A 22,772-nucleotide genomic window follows, 5' to 3' on the forward strand; every position below is an offset into this window, starting at 1 on the left:
AGCTGACATGTCCCGGCTTTGAGTTGGGCTCACCGCCGGAGCCCACATCAAAGCGGAGGAGTATGTCCAATGTCAGTAAGGGGTTAATCGAAGCAAAAACGAACCAAGTGGTTATTTCCAAATGTCTCCCGCAATAACCAGGTTAATTCCTGCAGTGAGCCACCAGAGGGCAGCATAGACAGCTCTTAATCATTAAATCACATAACACTATACACTTCATGATGTCTATTCTGGCTTTAACTTATTTCTATCAAGGACTTTGATCCGTGGAAGGTTATGGACAGCCGATGCCTTCACTAGCAAATTAAAAGGACTACATGGTTCCGACATCTGTATGTCAGGCCAGTCTCACACGGCCAGATAATTCCGGTACCGGAGAAAACGGTACCGGAGTTATCCATGTCCATGTGCTCACGTAGGCCATCCGTGTGGGATACGTGTGATGTCCGTGAGTACGTTTTTAGGGTCCGTGTGCTGTACGTGTGTCCGTGTATTGCAACAATTTTTACAATTTTAACCCTATGACAGGAAAAACGCACAGACAGCATCCGTGTGTGGTACGTGTTTACACGGACCCATTGACTTTAATGGATCCGTGTGATCCCTTCGCTCCCACGAACACTGACAGGTCTCGTGTTTTGCAAACGGACACATGGTCTGTGAAAACACGCTGACATGTGCAGAGACATTTACTTTAATGTGTCTACGTGTGTCGGTGTCTCCAGTATGTGAGCAAACCAGCCTCAGTCTCCCAAGAGCCACAGCAAACATCACACGTGTAAGGCCCTACAGTCACATGCATTTAGAATATGCATCCAACAGTGTCTAACATGTGATTTGGGATTCTGCATATATAGTGGGGAAAAACATCTGGGCAGATTGTTGGTGCAACTGCAGAAATAAGCACATTTTCAAGAAATCTAGGAAAGAAGTCTGAAATGCCCGGCGGGTGGAAGGCAAAGATAAGAGCAAGGCGAGAGGAACGCTGTGACCGCCGGAGCTGCTCCGCATCCCGTTACAGATTTACACATCACACAGATCCAGGTAGAATTGATATATTTAAGCACATTTACAGAGAATTGTAAAAACCAGCCCAGTGGCATTCATCATTATCACTGGTATCGGAATCGTCTCACATCAAGTATGGCCAGCACAGACCCCGAATGGAGGGAGAACAGTTACCAGAGCGATGGATCCTCCTAGAAGAAAAAAAAGCCTTAATTAAATGGAGACTATTCATGTCGCTGAAACCTAAGCGGATGCAGTTTCTTTTCTCCATAAGGATTTGCAAAGGTCAAAATAAATCAATTTATTAACTGAATCCGGCATATTACATGTATAACTAACTTAACGAAAAGCTATAATGGAAAGGAAGACACCTGTCCTGTGTTTTGGAGAGACTCGTGGTATTAGCTACAAATACTGATATGTGAATAAGGCTAGGTTCACATTGCGTTAGTGCAATCCGTTTAGTGCATATGCTAACAGAATGCCCTAACGCAATGTCCAAAAAGGGATTGCGTTTGGCGATCCCGCTAGCGTAGTTGCCCGATCTGCGCTAGCGAAGAACGGACCCTGAACACTGCAAGCAGCATTCGAGGTCTGTCCGAAAACAACGGGACAATGCTGATGCATGCCAAAAATGGCATACGTTAGCACATTGCGGTCAATGGGTGCACTAACGGATCTGTTACATAGCGTTAATTGCGCCAATTTCACCATGTAACGGATTCTGTTAGCGAACACCCACTAACGCAATGTGAACCCAGCCTTAAGCTTAGGTAATGAAGCAGCTGACGGCTGAAGTTACTTATATAGAGGGACCTTTATTTTCCTATAGACTCACCTGAAGTTCGGTCTCATTTGGGGCTCACCCCCTGGAAGACTCCTGCATCCCTCATTGCCTCAAACTCCTTCACTGCATCGTAGTTCTTGTAGAAATCGGCATACGCCTTCTTCCTTGGTTCAGCCACACCAAACTAAAGTCAATGATCAGAGCAGACATGTGTTACATGCAATCAATCTCCGCATAACCAAGTGTTGTAGAAGGGATCTGCTTCTGGGCGACACTTAACAAGATTCTAGAATTCAGCATTTGATGGATCGGTGATACCTAGGTATAATGCTGCCCGTACATGACATAACACAGCCGCCTGCACAAGGACTCCAAAATTTGGCGGTAAGGTTACCTTGTACAGTGCCACAACGCTTAGTGAGAAGATAAAGGAGCCAATAATGTGGAATCGCAGACGCTTGCCCAGGAGGCCTCTCATCTGAGGCTTGGGAAGAAGAGCTTGTGACATGATGAGCTTCTGTAATCTGCAGACAAAGCACAAAAGTGAGAACCACAACGATCTGCAGGTACAGGAAGGAATGGCGCATCCTGCAAGACATCATTAAGGGCAAGGAATGCTTAGTGCAAAGATGCACAAGTTCTCACAACACTTATACAAGTGACAAATTCAAGTTTTCGTCTAGTAATTCACAAGAGGCGTACACGTCTTATTACAGCAGATTCGACTGACGGTCCCGTTCACTAATATGAGGATTGCAGAAATCAGCGTGTATCCCGAAGAAACCACGTTAGGGTCATTCCATGTCAAGTGAACCAATGATTTTTACCTCTATATTTGTAACTCTTTGGAGATTTTGTTATTTGGTAATAGTGTGTCAGAGAATGCAAAATGTGAAGAAAAAAAAAAAAAATTCTAGATTATTTTTTTTATTGATTTTCAAAGTTCGGAAAAAGTGCGAATTTTGGTGTTGCCTGCCTTTACATTTCTCCCCATAACTCAGGCTAGAAATAAGATAGAGAAACAAAATAAACACCATTCTACTCAGAACTGTACAGGCTTTCACCAGATATGTCACAAGAGTATCTTTGATAAAATTTTACCCACGTGAATGCAAAATTTTAAAATGCATTTCCGAACAAAATGTTTAATTTCAAAGTTTCAAAAAATCTGCACATGTGCCTGCTCTGCTCCAAGCCACATCTGTACCAAAATACAAGCTGGGATCATATTTTAAAAAATAAAACTATTAGTGTCAATTCAAAAATCTCAAATTCAGATCTGTAAACAAAAAAGAAAGACGGGGGGCGGCACCACTGCCAACATGAAGCTGCAGACCACTGATAACCACAGGTACGGCTTCAAAGCCGGTATGATAGGACGCTATGTTCCAAGATCTCGGGTGCTATATCCAGAAAAAACAAATCCGTCCACTTGTACAATAGAAGAAAGAAAAGCACTCACCAATCTGAAAAATCCTTAGCTTTATTGAGTCTTCATTAAAAAGTCGGTGAGTGCTTTTCTTTTTTCTATTGTACAAGTGATGAAATTCAGATCTGTTGAGCCTGTGGTCTAACAGTGTGGGGTCTATATTTACCAAATAATCCATGATTTTTAGACGCTACTGTATTATATTATTATGTTATAGCTTAGAAGCAGGAGAGGACAGAGGAGAAGCTTTGTTAGGGCTGAGAATGACCAGGGGTAGACGGTGACTGCAGAGCAGATGACCGGCCGGCAGCTCCTCAAATGGAGGGAGAAAACTATTCTTAATATCCAGTTCATGTATTTTACAAACCAGGAAGCAGAACCCATCACAGGGACTCGGAAATATCAGACTGTCATTCCATGTAGGGAAACAGAAATAAAAACAAGGGTTTTTTCATTCAGCAAAGACAGTGACGTCCATGACGTGGTAGAAGACGGCACAAGATCGGCAATGGATGACAACTGGTGATGTGACCTGTGAATATGATCGGTGCTGGTGGCGGCTACTGGACTCTCCAAAGATTGTGAAAATGAAGAAGTAGAAGTGACTTTTCTGCAGCTTCTGGTCCAGCGCCGTCCTTTGTGTATCCAAGAAAACCAGACATTGTAAAAGTTACAAAAATCAGATATTAACTCAGGTGGAGCCGAGCACCATGACCGGCCGCACATACTCGGACACAAAAGGAAACGGCCATTGCTAGTAAACGCACATGACAAGATGACATTTCACCCACTAGAAGGGACACATTGATGATAAAAGGCCAGTGTAAAAACCTACCATCATATTTTATAGAAAGAGGATTTAACTCCTGGACTATTCTTCAAAACACTTCATAATTGACATGTTTAGTGATATAATAGAAAAAAAAAATTGTTAATGTATAAATAGGTGGTAAAATATTGGTTCTTTTAATCTTGTTTGTAACATAATTAGGATGAGACTGTATTTAGAGAATCACACTTGAGGATATGATCTCCTTTTTTCTTTTGGTTTGTTCAGTGCATTCAGGTTAAAAATGCTGAGCAAGTTGTTATGATGATTGATGTATTTATTCTGGCACTTCGGTGTTTGTTTTTTGTGTTTCTTTATTGTTGCATATAAATGTTGAATTCTATAATTTGTAATTTGAAAAGAAAAAAGGAAGAAACTCAAACAAAATCAGATGATTCAAGGCTTTAACCCCTTCCCGACATTTGACGCATACGCTGCGTCATGAAAGTCGGTGCCATTCCGACCCATGATGCAGCGTATGCGTCATGGCAGAATCGCGTTCCTGCAGGCCGGGTGAAAGGGTTAACTGTAATTTCACCCGGCGTGCAGGGACAGGAGGAATTGTACTTTAGCCCGGGGGGGGGGGGGGGGGGGGGGGGGGGGTGGCTTAACCCCCTCCCCCCCCCCCGTGGCTACGATCGCTCTGATTGGCTGTTGAAAGTGAAACTGCCAATCAGAGCGATTTGTAATATTTCACCTAAAAAACTGGTGAAATATTACAATCCAGCCATGGCCGATGCTGCAATATCATCGGCCATGGCTGGAAACACTTATGTGCCCCCCCCACCCCACCGATCGCCCCCCCAGCCCCCCGATCTGTGGTCCGCTCCCCTCCGTCCTGTGCTCCGCTCCCCCGTCCTCCTGTCCGCTCCCCCCGTGCTCCAATCCACCCCCCATGCACTCCGATCCACCCCCCCGCACACCGATCCACCCCCCCATGCTCCGATCCCTCCTCCCCGTGCTCCGATGCCCCCCCCTTGCCCTGATCTCCCCCCCTCCCCTTATACTTACCGAGCCTCCTGGGGTCCGTCCGTCTTCTTTCCTGGGCGCCGCCATCTTCCAAAATGGCGGGCGCATGCGCAGTGCGCCCGCCGAATCTGTCGGCCGGCAGATTCGTTCCAGAGTGAATTTTTGATCACTGTGAAAAAACCTCACAGTGATCAAAATAAAAAAAAAAAACAGTAAATGACCCCCCCCCCCCCCTTTGTCACCCCCATAGGTAGGGACAATAATAAAAGAAATTTTTTTTTTTCCCCCACTAAGGTTGGAATTAGAACTAGGGTTAGGGTTAGGGGTAGGGATAGGAATGTGCACACGTATTCTGGTCCTCTGCGGATTTTTCGGCAGCGGATTTCATAAATCCGCAGTGCTAAACCGCTGTGGATTTGTCGCGGATTTACCGCGGTTTTTCTGCGCATTTCACTGCGGTTTTACAACTGCGATTTTCTATTGGAGCAGTTGTAAAACCGCTGCGGAATCCGCAGAAAGAAGTGACATGCTGCGGAATGTAAACCGCTGCGTTTCCGTGCAGTTTTTCCGCAGCATGTGTACAGCGATTTTTGTTTCCCATAGGTTTACATTTAACTGTAAACTCATGGGAAACCGCTGCGGATCCGCAGCGTTTTCCGCAGAGTGTGCACATACCTTTAGAATTAGGCTATGTGCACACGGTGCGGATTTGGCTGCGGATCCGCAGCAGAGTTCCATCAGGTTTACAGTACCATGTAAACAAATCCGCTGTGCCCATGGTGCGGAAAATACCGCGCGGAAACGCTGCGTTGTATTTTCCGCAGCATGTCAATTCTTTGTGCGGATTCCGCAGCGTTTTACACCTGTTCCTCAATAGGAATCCGCAGGTGAAATCCGCACAAAAAACACTGGCAATCCGCGGTAAATCCGCAGGTAAAACGCAGTGCCTTTTACCCGCAGATTTTTCAAAAATGATGCTGAAAAATCTCACACGAATCCGCAACGTGGGCACATAGCCTTAGGGTTAGGGTTGTGTTGGAATTAGGGTTGTGGTTAGGGTTAGGGGTGTGTTGGGGTTAGGGTTGTGATTAGGGTTACAGCTACAGATGGGATAAGGGTTAGGGGTGTGTTGGGGTTACGGTTGTGATTAGGGTTACGGCTACAGTTGGGATAAGGGTTAGGGGTGTGTTGGAGTTAGAATTGAGGGGTTTCCACTGTTTAGGCACATCAGGGGGTCTCCAAACGCAACATGGCGCCACCATTGATTCCAGCCAATCTTGTATTCAAAAAGTCAAATGGTGCTCCCTCACTTCCGAGCCCCGACGTGTGCCCAAACAGTGGTTTACCCCCACATATGGGGTACCAGCATACTCAGGACAAACTGCGCAACAATTACTGGGGTCCAATTTCTCCTGTTACCCTTGAGAAAATAAAAAATTGCTTGCTAAAACATTTTTGAGGAAAGAAAAATGATTTTTTATTTTCACGGTTCTGCGTTGTAAACATCTGTGAAGCATTTGGGGGTTCAAAGTGCTCACCACATATCTAGATAAGTTCCTTGGGGGGTCTAGTTTCCAAAATGGGGTCACTTGTGGGGGGTTTCTACTGTTTAGGCACACCAGGGGCTCTGCAAACGCAACGTGATGTCCGCAGACCATTCCATCAAAGTTTGCATTTCAAAAGTCACTACTTCCCTTCTGAGCCCCGACGTGTGCCCAAACAGTGGTTTACCCCCACACATCAGGTATCAGCGTACTCAGGAGAAACTGGACAACAACTTTTGTGGTCCAATTTCTCCTGTAACCCTTGGGAAAATAAAAAATTGCAGGCTAAAAAATCATTTTTGAGAAAAGAATTTTTTTTTTTATTTTCATGGCTCTGCGTTATAAACTTCTGCACTCTTTAGCGGACACCATGTCACATTTGGAGAGCCCCCGTGTGCCTAAAAATTGGAGCTCCCCCACAAATGACCCCATTTTGGAAACTAGACGCCCCAAGGAACTTATCTAGATACATACTGAGCACTTTAAACCCCCAGGTGCTTCACAGAAGTTTATAACGCAGAGCCATGAAAATAAAAAATAATTTTTCTTTCCTCAAAAATGATTTTTAGCCTGGAATTTCCTATTTTCTATTCGCCACGACAGCACCCACTAGAGAGAGGGGATCCGCCCCTAGGAACAGGAAACCTACAGAGAGATAAAAGGGGCGGCCCCCCCTCGCTCCTCAGTTGTTTTACAGAGAATAGGAGGAACCGCCGCCAGGTTTTAGTTAACAGGTTCAGGTATATATATATATACATATTTACAACCTTATGCTACTTTCTTCTAATATTTACACCTCACCAAAGAAGCACCACGTGCGACTATATACAGAAAAGGGAGGGATGTGAAAGGGTGCTGTCGTGGGCTCTATAAAAGAGCATTACCGGTGAGTAATCCGGTATTTTCTATTCGCCACGACAGCACCCACTAGAGAGAATTTCAGAGACTATAGACTGGGTGGGTTTACTGAGTCAAGGACCGATACACCAAAGGTTAGATCAGAAGTAGAGGATAGATCTAATCTATAATGTTTATAGAAGGTATTAGGTGAAGACCAAGTTGCAGCCTTACATATAAGGTCTATTGGCACATTCGCCCTTTCTGCCCAGGAAGTCGACAAGGCTCTTGTAGAGTGTGCTCCTATATGCATTGGAGGATCTCTACCTCCAGCTTTATACGCCAGGATTATGGCCTCTCTGATCCAGCGAGATAATGTGTTCTTTGTCACTCTGGTACCTTTGGTTTTACCCTGGAAAGACACAGAGAGCCCTACTCTTCCTCCAGTCCCTGGTTTTCTCTAAATAGGCTAGCACAATTCTTTTTACATCTAGAGTATGAAGTTTTACTTCTTCTGGAGTTGAGTGGTTCTCATAAAAGGTAGGTAACAAGATCTCCTGGGCTCTATGAAAAGTAGTGGCTACTTTAGGAAGATAACAAGGGTCTGTTTTCAAAATTATCCTATCTGATGTTACAGATAAAAAGGGAGGATCTATAGATAATGCCTGGAGATCACTCACTCTTCTAGCAGAAACTAATGCCACTAACAATACCGTTTTCAAAGAAATATTTTTTAGTGAGGCTGTATGGAGAGGCTCAAACGGTGGCTGTGTCAATGCTTCCAGGACTATGGATAAATCCCACTGAGGAACCTGCGGTATGCTAATTGGTCTTGAACGCTCACAGGCAGATATAAATCGGGATATCCACCTATTACCCGCAACATCATAATTAAAAAGAGCTCCTAAAGCTGAAACCTGGACCTTCAGAGTGCTTACGGAGAGTCCTAATTCCAAACCTCTTTGTAGAAATTCCAACACTGGAAATATAGGAACTTCAGATGAAAGTAGTTGAAGGTTCTCTACTCTTCATAAGAGTGTTAATTAACCCACTAGAAAACCCCCTTATACTTAGTAACTGCCTCTCAAACTCCAGGCAGTCAGGTTCATGCCCTTTGCCTGAGGATGGAGGAATGGTCCCTGAGAGAGCAAGTCCTTGGACTGAGGCAGAATCCACGGGTCTGACACCGACATCGCCCTCAGCCATGAGAACCATGGCCTTTTGGGCCAGAATGGGGCTATTAACAGAACTCTTGCGCCTTCCTCCCTTATTTTTCTTATTACTATAGGTAATAGATTCCATGGGGGGAAAGCATAGGCCAGGTCGAATGTCCATGGTACCTGGAGGGCATCGAGTATGTCCGGCTTGTCCTCCCTGCATAGAGAGGCAAACCTCCTGACCTGACGGTTGGCTCTTGTGGAAAACAAGTCTATTTGAGGAACACCCCATCGAGCTGTTATTAATCTGAAAATCTTCCTGTTCAGCATCCATTCTCCCTGATGAAGAGTGTGACGGCTGAGGAAATCGGCATGAAAATTGTCTATGCCCCTGATGTGCACTGCTGACAAGGATAGCAGATGACCTTCGGCCAACTCCATGATGTCTGAAGCCACTTCTCTGAGTTTGTCCGACCTTGTACCTCCTTGATGGTTCAGATACGCCACCGCAGTGGTGTTGTCGGAGAATACTCTTGTGTGTGAGCCGCTGAGCTGAGGAAGAAAGTGAAGTAGGGAGTAGTATATAGCCCTCAACTCTTTGACATTTGAGGAATTATTAAGTTCTGAACTGGACCAAAGACCCTGGACCCATTGATCCTGAAAATGTGCCCCCCAGCCTTCAGGACTAGCGTCTGTGGTCACTATACTATTTGTGATAAAAACGGAAATTTGGCGAAAATTTTGCAATTTTTATTTTGTTAAACCAGAGAGTTATGTGACACAAAATAGTTAATAAATAACATTTCCCACATGTATACTTTACATCAGCACAATTTTGGAAACAAAATATTTTTTTGCTAGGAAGTTATAAGGGTTAAAATTTGACCAGCGATTTCTCATTTTTACAACGAAATTTACAAAACCATTTTTTTTAGGGACCACCTCACATTTGAAGTCAGTTTGAGGGGTCTATATGGCTGAAAATACCCAAAAGTGACACCATTCTAAAAACTGCACCCCTCAAGGTGCACAAAACCACATTCAAGAAGTTTATTAACCCTTCAGGTGCTTCGCAGAAGCAACATGGAAGGAAAAAATGAACATTTAACTTCTAGTGGGTTAATTAACACTCTTATGAAGAGTAGAGAACCTTCAACTACTAGAATTTATGTTAGAATTTGGAGAAAATTTCTTCAATTCCATACTGCACAACTTTCATCTGAAGTTCCTATATTTCCAGTGTTGGAATTTCTACAAAGAGGTTTGGAATTAGGACTCTCCGTAAGCACTCTGAAGGTCCAGGTTTCAGCTTTAGGAGCTCTTTTTAATTATGATGTTGCGGGTAATAGGTGGATATCCCGATTTATATCTGCCTGTGAGCGTTCAAGACCAATTAGCATACCGCAGGTTCCTCAGTGGGATTTATCCATAGTCCTGGAAGCATTGACACAGCCACCGTTTGAGCCTCTCCATACAGCCTCACTAAAAAATATTTCTTTGAAAACGGTATTGTTAGTGGCATTAGTTTCTGCTAGAAGAGTGAGTGATCTCCAGGCATTATCTATAGATCCTCCCTTTTTATCTGTAACATCAGATAGGATAATTTTGAAAACAGACCCTTGTTATCTTCCTAAAGTAGCCACTACTTTTCATAGAGCCCAGGAGATCTTGTTACCTACCTTTTATGAGAACCACTCAACTCCAGAAGAAGTAAAACTTCATACTCTAGATGTAAAAAGAATTGTGCTAGCCTATTTAGAGAAAACCAGGGACTGGAGGAAGAGTAGGGCTCTCTGTGTCTTTCCAGGGTAAAACCAAAGGTACCAGAGTGACAAAGAACACATTATCTCGCTGGATCAGAGAGGCCATAATCCTGGCGTATAAAGCTGGAGGTAGAGATCCTCCAATGCATATAGGAGCACACTCTACAAGAGCCTTGTCGACTTCCTGGGCAGAAAGGGCGAATGTGCCAATAGACCTTATATGTAAGGCTGCAACTTGGTCTTCACCTAATACCTTCTATAAACATTATAGATTAGATCTATCCTCTGCTTCTGATCTGACTTTTGGGGTATCGGTCCTTGACTCAGTAAACCCACCCAGTCTATAGTCTCTGAAATTCTCTCTAGTGGGTGCTGTCGTGGCGAATAGAAAATACCGGATTACTCACCGGTAATGCTCTTTTATAGAGCCCACGACAGCACCCTTTCACATCCCTCCCTTTTCTGTATATAGTCGCACGTGGTGCTTCTTTGGTGAGGTGTAAATATTAGAAGAAAGTAGCATAAGGTTGTAAATATGTATGTATATATATACCTGAACCTGTTAACTAAAACCTGGCGGCGGTTCCTCCTATTCTCTGTAAAACAACTGAGGAGCGAGGGGGGGCCGCCCCTTTTATCTCTCTGTAGGTTTCCTGTTCCTAGGGGCGGATCCCCTCTCTCTAGTGGGTGCTGTCGTGGCGAATAGAAAATAGGAAATTCCAGGCTAAAAATCATTTTTGAGGAAAGAAAAATTATTTTTTATTTTCATGGCTCTGCGTTATAAACTTCTGTGAAGCACCTGGGGGTTTAAAGTGCTCAGTATGTATCTAGATAAGTTCCTTGGGGGGTCTAGTTTCCAAAATGGGGTCATTTGTGGGGGAGCTCCAATGCATAGGCACACAGGGGCTCTCCAAACGCGACATGGTGTCCGCTAACAATTGGAGCTAATTTTCCATTCAAAAAGTCAAAAGGCACGCCTTCCCTTCCGAGCCCTGCCGTGTGCCCAAACAGTGGTTTACCCCCACATATGAGGTATCGGCGTACTCGGGAGAAATTGCCCAACAAATTTTAGGATCTGTTTAATCCTATTGCCCATGTGAAAATGAAAAAAATTGAGGCGAAAAGAAATTTTTTGTGAAAAAAAAAAAGTACTTTTTCATTTTTACGGATCAATTTGTGAAGCACCTGAGGGTTTAAAGTGCTCACTAGGCATCTAGATAAATTCCTTGGGGCGTCTAGTTTCCAAATGGGGTCACTTGTGGGGGAGCTCCAATTTTTAGGCACACGGGGGCTCTCCAAATGTGACATGGTGTCCGCTAAAGAGTGCAGCCAATTTTTCATTCAAAAAGTCAAATGGCGCTCCTTCCCTTCCAAGCCCTGCCGTGCGCCCAAACAGTGATTTACCCCCACATATGAGGTATCAGCGTACTCAGGACAAATTGGACAACAACTTTCGTGGTTCAGTTTCTCCTTTTACCATTGGGAAAATTAAAAAAATTGTTGCTCAAAGATCATTTTTGTGACTAAAAAGTTAAATGTTCATTTTTTCCTTCCATGTTGCTTCTGCGAAGCACCTGAAGGGTTAATAAACTTCTTGAATGTGGTTTTGTGCACCTTGAGGGGTGCAGTTTTTAGAATGGTGTCACTTTTGGGTATTTTCAGCCATATAGACCCCTCAAACTGACTTCAAATGTGAGGTGGTCCCTAAAAAAAATGGTTTTGTAAATTTCGTTGTAAAAATGAGAAATCGCTGGTCAAATTTTAACCCTTATAACTTCCTAGCAAAAAAATATTTTGTTTCCAAAATTGTGCTGATGTAAAGTATACATGTGGGAAATGTTATTTATTAACTATTTTGTGTCACATAACTCTCTGGTTTAACAAAATAAAAATTGCTAAATTTTCGCCAAATTTCCGTTTTTATCACAAATAAACACAGAATTTATTGACCTAAATTTACCACTAACATGAAGCCCAATATGTCACGAGAAAACAATCTCAGAATCGCTAGGATCCGTTGAAGCGTTCCCGAGTTATTACCTCATAAAGGGACACTGGTCAGAATTGCAAAAAATGGCAAGGTCTTTAAAGGCCAAAATAGGCTGGGTCATGAATGGGTTAAAAAAAAACAACAATTTGACAGGTCCCAAGTTGAATCCCTGCACAAATATAAACAAGAACACAAGTAACACACATGCATTTTTTCACAATTTAAAAAAAAAATTTTTTTTTTTTCACAATTGAGCATCAAAATTTTGAATGTAATTTCTCCAAAACAAAATATAAAGAAACAGTCTTGTGACATATCGAATGAAAGCCGGTGCCGTTCTGAGAACAATGATGCCTCTCCCAACTCTATCTTAATTCCAGGGTGGATAAAAATCAATGTTTTAAAAAAAAAAAAAAAAAGGATTTTTTTTATTTAAATCGGATTTTTTTTTCAATAAACTGCTTTTTGAGGAAAATATTTTACCATCCAAAGGTTCTTCCATCATGAGATAAAGCCGAGTTGTTTAACTCAGTAGAATAAAGGCTGTATATGTGTAACATTCACAATGCCATGCTCTTCCAGAGGTTTCTGTAGGATTAGTGGGCAGTTTCTCTCCTATATTATCATAGACGCTCGCTTTACTTACGCAGTTCTCAAAACTGAATTTGACTCCGCAGAGGTCCCAGCCTCTTCTTCACGGCAAAAATGTTACAACATGAACAGAGTTGAGAAAAAGACCTTAACCCCTCTGTGACCTTAGACGTACTATCCCGTCGAGGTGCCCTGGGCTTATCTGACCCTGGACGGGATAGTACGTCATAGCCGATCGGCCGCGCTCACGGGGGGAGCGCGGCCGATCGCGGCCGGGTGTCAGCTGCTTATCGCAGCTGACATCCGGCACTATGTGCCAGGAGCGGTCACGGACCGCCCCCGGCACATTAACCCCTGGCACACCGCGATCAAAGATGATCGCGATGTGCCGGCGGTGCAGGGAAGCACCGCGCAGGGAGGGGGCTCCCTGCGGGCTTCCCTGAGCCCCCCGCAGCAACGCGATGTGATCGCGTTGCTGCGAGGGTCTCCTCACCTCCCTCCCTGCTCGAGCCCCGGATCCAAGATGGCCGCGGATCCGGGTCCTGCAGGGAGGGAGGTGGCTTCACAGAGCCTGCTCAGAGCAGGCACTGTGAAGGCTGCAGCGCTGCATGTCAGATCAGTGATCTGACAGAGTGCTGTGCAAACTGTCAGATCACTGATCTGTGATGTCCCCCCCTGGGACAAAGTAAAAAAGTAAAAAAAAAATTTTCCAAATGTGTAAAAAAAAAAAAAAAAAATATTCCAAAATAATGAAAAAAAAAAAAAAATATTATTCCCATAAATACATTTCTTCATCTAAATAAAAAAAAAAAACCAATAAAAGTACACATATTTAGTATCGCCGCGTCCGTAACGACCCGACCTATAAAACTGTCCCACTAGTTAACCCCTTCAGTAAACACCGTAAGAAAAAAAAAAAAAAACGAGGCAAAAAACAACGCTTTATTATCATACCGCCGAACAAAAAGTGGAATAACACGCGATCAAAAGGACAGATATAAATAACCATGGTACCGCTGAAAGCGTCATATTGTCCCGCAAAAAAAGAGCCGCCATACAGCATCATCAGCAAAAAAATAAAAAAGTTATAGTCCTGAGAATAAAGCGATGCAAAAATAATTATTTTTTCTGTAAAATAGTTTTTATCGTATAAAAGCACCAAACCATAAAAAAATGATATAAATGAGGTATCGCTGTAATCGTACTGACCCGAAGAATAAAACTGATTTATCAATTTTACCAAACGCGGAACGGTATAAACGCCTCCCCCAATAGAAATTCATGAATAGCTGGCTTTTGGTCATTCTTCCTCACAAAAATCGGAATAAAAAGCGATAAAAAAATGTCACGTGCCCAAAAATGTTTTCAATAAAAACGTCAACTCGTCCCGCAAAAAACAAGACCTCACATGACTCTGTGGACCAAAATATGGAAAAATTATAGCTCTCAAAATGTGGTATTGCAAAAAATATTTTTTGCAATAAAAAGGGTCTTTCAGTGTGTGACGGCTGCCAATCATAAAAATCCGCTAAAAAACTCGCTATAAAAGTAAATCAAACCCCCCTTCATCACCCCCTTAGTTAGGGAAAAATAAAAAAAAATGTATTTATTTCCATTTTCCCATTAGGGCTAGGGTTAGGGCTAGGATTAGGGTTAGGGCTAGGGTTAGGGCTAGGGTTAGGGCTAGGGTTAGGGCTAGGGTTAGGGCTAGGGTTAGGGCTAGGGTTAGGGCTAGGGTTAGGGCTAGGGTTAGGGCTAGGGTTAGGGCTAGGGTTAGGGTTAGGGCTAGGGTTAGGGTTAGGGCTAGGGTTAGGGCTAGGGTTAGGGCTAGGGTTAGGGCTAGGGCTACAGTTAGGGTTGGGGCTACAGTTAGGGTTTAGATTACATTTACAGTTGGGAATAGGGTTGGGATTAGGGTTAGGGGTGTGTCAGGGTTAGAGGTGTGGTTAGGGTTACCGTTGGAATTAGGGTTAGGGGTGTGTTTAGATTAGGGTTTCAGTTATAATTGGGGGGTTTCCACTGTTTCGGCACATCAGGGGCTCTCCAAACACGACATGGCGTCCGATCTCAATTCCAGCCAATTCTGCGTTGAAAAAGTAAAACAGTGCTCCTTCCCTTCCGAGCTCTCCTGTGTGCCCAAACAGGGGTTTACCCCAACATATGGGGTATCAGCGTACTCAGGACAAATTGGACAACAACATTTAGGGTCCAATTTCTCCTGCTAACCTTGGAAAAATACAAAACTGGGGGCTAAAATATAATTTTTGTGGAAAAAAAAATATTTTTTATTTGCATGGCTCTGCGTTATAAACTGTAGTGAAATACTTGGGGGTTCAAAGCTCTCACAACACATCAAGATGAGTTCCTTAGGGGGTCTACTTTCCAAAATGGTGTCACTTGTGGGGGGTTTCTACTGTTTAGGTACATTAGGGGCTCTGCAAACGCAATGTGACGCCTGCAGACCATTCCATCTAAGTCTGCATTCCAAATGGCGCTCCTTCCCTTCCGAACCCTCCCATGCGCCCAAACGGTGGTTCCCCCCCACATATGGGGTATCAGCGTACTCAGGACAAATTGGACAACAACTTTTGGGGTCCAATTTCTCCTGTTACCCTAGGGAAAATAAAAAATTGGGGGCAAAAATATAATTTTTGTGAAAAAATATGATTTTTTATTTTTACGGTTCTGCATTATAAACTTCTGTGAAGCACTTGGTGGGTCAAAGTGCTCACCACACATCCAGATAAGTTCCTTAGGGGGTCTACTTTCCAAAATGGTGTCACTTGTGGGGGGTTTCAATGTTTAGGCACATCAGTGGCTCTCCAAACGCAACATGGCGTCCCATCTCAATTCCTGTCAATTTTGCATTGAAAAGTCAAATAGCGCTCCTTCCCTTCCGAGCTCTCCCATGCGCCCAAACAGTGGTTCCCCCCCACATATGGGGTATCAGCGTACTCAGGACAAATTGGACAACAACTTTTTGGGTCCAATTTCTCCTGTTACCCTTGGTAAAATAAAACAAATTGGAGCTGAAGTAAATTTTTTGTGTAAAAAAGTTAAATGTTCATTTTTATTTAAACATTCCAAAAATTCCTATTAAACACCTGAAGGGTTAATAAACTTCTTGAATGTGGTTTTGAGCACCTTGAGGGGTGCAGTTTTAAGAATGGTGTCACACTTGGGCATTTTCTATCATATAGACCCCTCAAAATGACTTCAAATGAGACGTGGTCCCTAAAAAAAAATGGTGTTGTAAAAATGAGAAATTGCTGGTCAACTTTTAACCCTTATAACTCCCTAACAAAAAAAAAAATTGGTTCCAAAATTATGCTGATGTAAAGGAGACATGTGGGAAATGTTACTTATTAAGTATTTTGTGTGACATATCTCTGTGATTTAATTGCATAAAAATTCAAAGTTTGAAAATTGCGAAATTTTCAAAATTTTCGCCAAATTTCCGTTTTTTTCACAAATAAACGCAGGTACTATCAAAGAAATTTTACCACTATCATGAAGTACAATATGTCACGAGAAAACAATGTCAGAATCACCAGGATCCGTTGAAGCGTTTCGGAGTTATAACCTCATAAAGGGACAGTGGTCAGAATTGTAAAAATTGGCCTGGTCATTAACGTGCAAACCACCCTTGGGGGTAAAGGGGTTAATCCTATTGTTCTACAAACCTATGAATACAGAATCAACCCCTTCAGTACCAAGTCCAAGAAGTTAGACAATATGTTTCTGAGTGTTTGGAGTGGAATAGATCTGCACAACACAAGAAGAATGTGAATCTAAGTGTGAGGAGGAGGAAGGGCAAGCAGACAAGAAAATGAAAGTGAAACTTTGAGCACAATACTGCAGCATAGCCACAGACAGACAAGTGTGGATCTGTTTGTGTGTACGATCTGAGGTTTATTACATTCTTTCCTTATAATGGCAGCAGGCCGTAAAAGAGACCCAGTTTGGGAATATTTTAATGAAGCTCCTTCGCCTATCGGTAAGGCAGGCATGCGTGCAAAATGCAAACGATGCAACAAAGAGATGCAAGGCCTGGTGGCGCGAATGAGGCCACAACATCATGAGAAGTGCAGTGATGAAGATGAGCTTCATTAAAATATTCCCAAACTGGGTCTCTTTTTTTACGGCCTGCTGCCATTATAAGGAAAGAATGTAATAAACCTCAGATCGTATACACAAACAGATCCAGACTTGTCTGTCTGTGGCTATGCTGCAGTATTGTGCTCAAAGTTTCACTTTCATGTTCTTGTCTGCTTGCCCTTCCTCCTCCTCACACTTAGATTCACATTCTTCTTGTGTTGTGCAGATCTATTCCACTCCAAACAATCAGAAACATATTGTCTAACTTCTTGGACTTGGTACTGAAGGGGTTGATTCTGTATTCATCGGTTTGCAGAACAATAGGATTAAGGTCTTTTTCTCAACTCTGTTCATGTTGTAACATTTTTGCCGTGAAGAAGAGGCTGGGACCTCTGCGGAGTCAAATTCAGTTAGGTAGAAACTTTGATTTAAATCAAGCCTTACTGACTAGTGATTTAAATCGTGATTTAAATCAAATCCACCCTGCTTAATTCTAGCCCGAGATACGATAAAAAATGTAAAGCCATACCAGGCCAAAATTAGCACTTTTTCAAGACTATAAAAATCTAAAAAATTAACTGAACAAAAAAAAAAAACTAAACTTTCAATTTGTAATTAACTAAAGTTGTACTTCATAAAAAAAAAAAAAATTAAAAAAAAAATCACGTCTGGTAAAACAAATATTCATATTTGGATCACTTGATATGGAATGACCCTCAAGTAATGAAACGTTCATAGTGAGATCATGAACGAGCGTTCCCAGAATGACGCATTCACGATAATCCTGAACAGACTGCCGATCACCCAAAGTGCTCAGACATCAGGTGAAGGGAACGTCAGTTTTCACTAAAGATCATTTTTGCCCACACATTCTGTGTGAACAGGGCCTGTGCTGCCGAGAACAATGGCAGCCTAGGATCAGATGACTTAGTGCGCAGCGCTATGGTGGTCTGCTTGTGTAAACAGGTTATCAACCGACTCTTTATCATTTAATGCTACAAAATTTGGGCAGTGTAAACCCACCGTAACCCCTTCCTGCCCCATGATGAAGTATTACAGCAATGGAGCTGTGTGGGATCAAAGACTGCCCACATGTATCAGCCGTTACCTGCGGCACCGGTCGGTGTCAGTGCTGGCATCGATCCCAAGAGTTTAACGTTCTAGATTAACATTTCTAAAAATAAAGATATTGGGTCCTGGATCTTATGTCACCAAGCAATACAGATGTATAAGAAGCGCTGGCAACAAACCCCCATTAATAGTTGGTGTGGGGTATACGCTGTTTTACAGACACACAGATTTGAAAACTGCAGATTTTTCCTTATTTTATAAAATGGAGTTTTTCTTTATTATAAATTTTAAAACATATCGATCCAAGTTTACTAATATAAAGTCCGAAGAGTTGAAAAAAAAGCAAAGAAAACCCGTCTCAGAACCACAGGATAAGTAAAAGCGATACAAGGTTGTTGTTGTTCTAACATCCCAAATAGGCCGCGTCGTTAAAAGGGTGAAGATGTATAGAAATGGGTGCTTTTAGGTCACAAATTTCACCAGTAAAAGGGTCATTCATGTGTTATGGCTGGTAATTCAGTACCACAATGGACATAGAGGTCAGTGCACATACAGTGACCTGGCAATAACCCAAAAACATAGAACGAGCTCTGAGACGTGGGAACTCTGTTGACCGCAATCCCTAATCCTCTCCAACACAACTAGAGGCAGCCGTGGATTGCGCCTAACGCTGCCTATGCAACTCAGCACGGCCTGAGAAACTAGCTAGCCTGAAGATGGAAAATAAGCCTACCTTGCCTCAGAGAAATACCCCAAAGGAAAAGGCAGCCCCCACATATAATGACTGAGTTAAGATGAAAAGACAAACGTAGAGATGAAATAGATTTAGCAAAGTGAGGCCCAACTTCCTGAACAGAGCGAGGATAGAAAAGGCAACTTTGCGGTCAACACAAAACCCTACAAAATCCACGCAAAGGGGGCAAAAAGACCCTCTGTACCGAACTAACGGCACGGAGGTACACCCTCTGCGTCCCAGAGCTTCCAGCTAACAGAAAAAACAAATTGACAAGCTGGAATAGAAAAAACAGCAAACAAATCGCAAAGAGGAACTTAGCTATGCAGATCAGCAGGCCACAGGAACACTCCAGGAGGAAACAGGTCCAACACTAGAACATTGACTGGAAGCAAGGATCCAAGCACCAGGTGGAGTTAAATAGGGTAGCACCTAACGACTTCACCATATCACCTGAGGAAGGAAACTCAGAAGCCGCAGTACCACTTTTCTCCACCAACGGAAGATCACAGAGAGAATCAGCCGAAGTACCACTTGTGACCACAAGAGGGAGCTCTGCCACAGAATTCACAACATTCATGGCTGAGAACAGCAGAGCTGCGTTACACCTTCCTGCAACTCCTATAGAAGTGTATGGGGTTATGGAGCAGCCTGGATCACACACACAGACCCTCCATTACACTACCAGCCATAGACCTCGCTCCGTGCGCCCCAAATCATCAGCCGGAGCCGGCACCCACAGTCCGTCCATCTGGACAACATCACCCAGCAAGTCCTGCACACCGTCACTGATGAATGGGCAACACTGGGCAACCAAATGCATCTTCCCCCGTATACCCAGGAGGGAATCCACACACATGGGGCGGCCGTGTGACGTCCGTGCCCCCCAGAGACCACCTCAGTGACATTACACAGGTCACCTCTGCGCACCATCGTACTCATCCCAGGGGTCCGCTCACATCCCGCCCGCCCCGGGGTCCGCTCACATCCCGCCCGCCCCGGGGTCCGCTCACATCTCGCCCGTCCCGGGGTCCGCTAACATCCCGCCCGTCGCGGGGTCCGCTCACATCCCGCCCGCCCCGGGGTCCGCTCACATCCCGCCCTCCCGTCCGCCCCGGGGTCCGCTCACATCCCGCCCGCCCCGGGGTCCGCTCACATCCCGCCCGCCCCGGGGTCCGCTCACATCCCGCCCGCCCCGGGGTCCGCTCACATCCCGCCCTCCCGTCCGCCCCGGGGTCCGCTCACATCCCGCCCTCCCGTCCCCCCGGGGGCCACTCAAATCACACCCTCCCATCCGCCCCTCACATCCCACCCTTCTGGGGTCCCTATAACCCTGCAGACCCCCGGCCTCATTTCTGCGGTTTCTGATTTTCTCCACATCAGAAGGGAATAAAGACTTCTGCAGCTTCTGGATCCGCTTGGAGTCAGTACATTGCCGCCATGATGGTGATTTGTCAGTGACTGGAAGGACAGCGCCAGGCGGAGTCTGTGCTCATCATGTCCTACAGCAGCAGAGCTCGTCACAGTGTGTCAGGCCTGGGGCAGGAATGCAGCCTGTACATAGACCGCAGGAAAGTGAGAGGTGGCTGATAACAGGGAGCACCAGATGGCGGCACACAGTCCGTGCAGAGGTCACCAGGGAGGAGGAGGCCTCTATACACCGCGCTTCCCCACCCGTCACCGCCTGCCCCGTTACTCCGCCATGACCGCCGCTCACCGGCTGCCCAGTAACCACTCACCTCCGCAGCGGGCGCTGTGTCCTTCCTCAATGAGACGAGACCGGGTGGAAATAGAGATAACTCCGCCCTTTCCTCTACGACAAGTGCCGAGGAGGGACAAACCTGCTCCGAGTGCGCTGTCTGAAGACGTGCCTGACGTGCCTGACGTGCCTGACGTGCCTGACGTGCCTGACGTGCCTGACGTGCCTGACGTGCCTGACGTGCCTGACGTGCCTGACGTGCCTGACGTGCCTGACGTGCCTGACGTGCCTGACGTGCCTGACGTGCCTGACGTGCCTGACGTGCCTGACGTGCCTGACGTGCCTGACGTGCCTGACGTGCCTGACGTGCCTGACGTGCCTGACGTGCCTGGACGTGTAATAATGCGGTGCCGGCAGCACAGGAGCCTCCTGCAGGGGGCGCCACAGCCCAACTCTGACCACACCCCGAAATAAATCCACACCCACACCTGACTCTTTAACCCCTCACTAATCGGGTCATTGTTCATTTTTGCTGTTTCCTTCCTTTTAAGGCCGGCGTCACACTAGCGAGTATTACGGACGTATGAGAGGTGCAGAAAATACGGATTGCATATGGTACAATGATTCTCTATGGCCCAGCTCCTATCTGCCGTATTTTACTGATCCGTATTATACGGCTTTCTACGGCTGTAGAAAATCACAGCATGCTGCGTTTGTCACCGTATTGCGCAAAAAATACGCCAATGAAAGTCTATGGGGGCGAGAAAAATACGGATTACACACGGACCAGCAGTGTGACTTGCGAGAAATACGCAGCGGTGTTCTATAGAAAAGCCGGCAATTCAGCGCGGTGTACAGTAAAATCACACTGACAGGTTAGAATAGAATAGCTAAGATAAATGTCTACACATAGTATAGGGGTGTATATCTACTATATAATTGTCTAGGGGTCACTTCCGTCTGTCTGTCACGGTTATTCATTCGCTGATTGGTCTCGGCAGCTGCCTGTCATGGCTGCTGCGACCAATCAGCGACGGGCACAGTCCGGAAGAAAATGGCCGCTCCTTTCTCTCCGCAGTCAGTGCCCGGCGCCCGCATACTCCCCTCCAGTCACCGCTAACACAGGGTTAATGCCGGCGGTAACGAACCGCGTTATGCCGCGGGTAACGCACTCCGTTACCGCCGTTATTAACCCTGTGTGTCCCCAACTTTTTACTATTGATGCTGCGTATGCGTATGCAGCATCAATAGTAAAACGATCTAATGTTAAAAATAATAATAATTTAAAAAAAATCCTTATTCTCACCTTACGCCGTTGCGCCCTCTCCTCCGCACTGCAAGCGGCAGGTTCCGCTTCCATAATGCTATGGGAGAAGGACCTTCGATGACGTCACGGTCATGTGACTGCGATATCATGGAAGGTCCTGCGCTCATACCAAACCTGGGACCGGACACCGCACACAAGCGCCGGAACTACAACGGGCTCTTCGGATGGTGAGTATGTTTCTTTTTTATTTTTTAATCTGTTACATACGTGGCTGGGCAATATACTACGTGTCTGTGCTGTATACTACGTGGCTGGGCAATATACTACATGGCTCTGTGCTTTATATAACGTGGCTCTGCAATACACTACGTGACTGGGCAATATACTAAGTGGCTGGGCAATATACTAAGTGGCTGGGCAATATTCTACGTGGCTGGGCAATATACTATGTGACTGGGCAATATACTAAGTGGCTGGGCAATATTCTACGTGGCTGGGCAATATTCTACGTGGCTGGGCAATATTCTACGTGGCTGGGCAATATACTACATGGCTCTGTGCTGTATATTACATGGCTGTGCAATACACTACGTGACTGGGCAATATTCTACGTGGCTGGGCAATATACTACGTGACTGGGCAATATACTACGTGGCTGGGCAATATACTATGTGGCTCTGTGCTGTATATTACGTGACTGTGCAATACACTACGTGACTGGACAATATACTACGTGGCTGGGCAACATACTACGTGACTGGGCAATATACTACGTGGCTCTGTGCTGTATATTGTGTGGCTGTGCAATACACTACGTGACTGGGCAATATACTACGTGACTGGACAATATACTAAGTGACTGGGCAATATACTACGTGGCTGGGCAATATACTACGTGACTGGGCAATATACTACGAGGCTCTGTGCTGTATATTGCGTGGCTGTGCAATACACTACGTGACTGGACAATATACTAAGTGACTGGGCAATATACTACGTG

General features: G+C 44.7%; 1 protein-coding gene across 1 annotated transcript; it reads right to left on the minus strand.

Moving 5' to 3' along the window:
- Nucleotides 1-1,039: 1,039 nt before the first annotated feature.
- Nucleotides 1,040-20,680, minus strand: COX6C (cytochrome c oxidase subunit 6C). Its single transcript, XM_069731648.1, has 4 exons — nt 20,546-20,680; nt 2,190-2,319; nt 1,847-1,979; nt 1,040-1,199 (listed from the first exon to the last, which is right to left on the minus strand). The coding sequence occupies exons 2-3, from the start codon at nt 2,301-2,303 to the stop codon at nt 1,860-1,862; spliced, it is 234 nt and encodes a 77-aa protein (XP_069587749.1). The 5' UTR covers nt 2,304-2,319; nt 20,546-20,680; the 3' UTR covers nt 1,040-1,199; nt 1,847-1,859.
- Between the last annotated feature and the right edge of the window lie 2,092 nt (nt 20,681-22,772).

Source organism: Ranitomeya imitator, chromosome 6, assembly GCF_032444005.1.
Source record: "Ranitomeya imitator isolate aRanImi1 chromosome 6, aRanImi1.pri, whole genome shotgun sequence".
Lineage (NCBI taxonomy): Eukaryota > Metazoa > Chordata > Amphibia > Anura > Dendrobatidae > Ranitomeya > Ranitomeya imitator.

Coding starts and splice junctions, on each gene's coding strand:
- COX6C (XM_069731648.1), bottom strand. CDS start 2,303: ATGTCACAAGCTCTTCTTCCCAAGCCTCAGATGAGAGGCCTCCTGGGC. Junction 1,980..2,189: donor GCGTTGTGGCACTGTACAAG/GTAACCTTACCG, acceptor CATTGACTTTAG/TTTGGTGTGGCTGAACCAAG.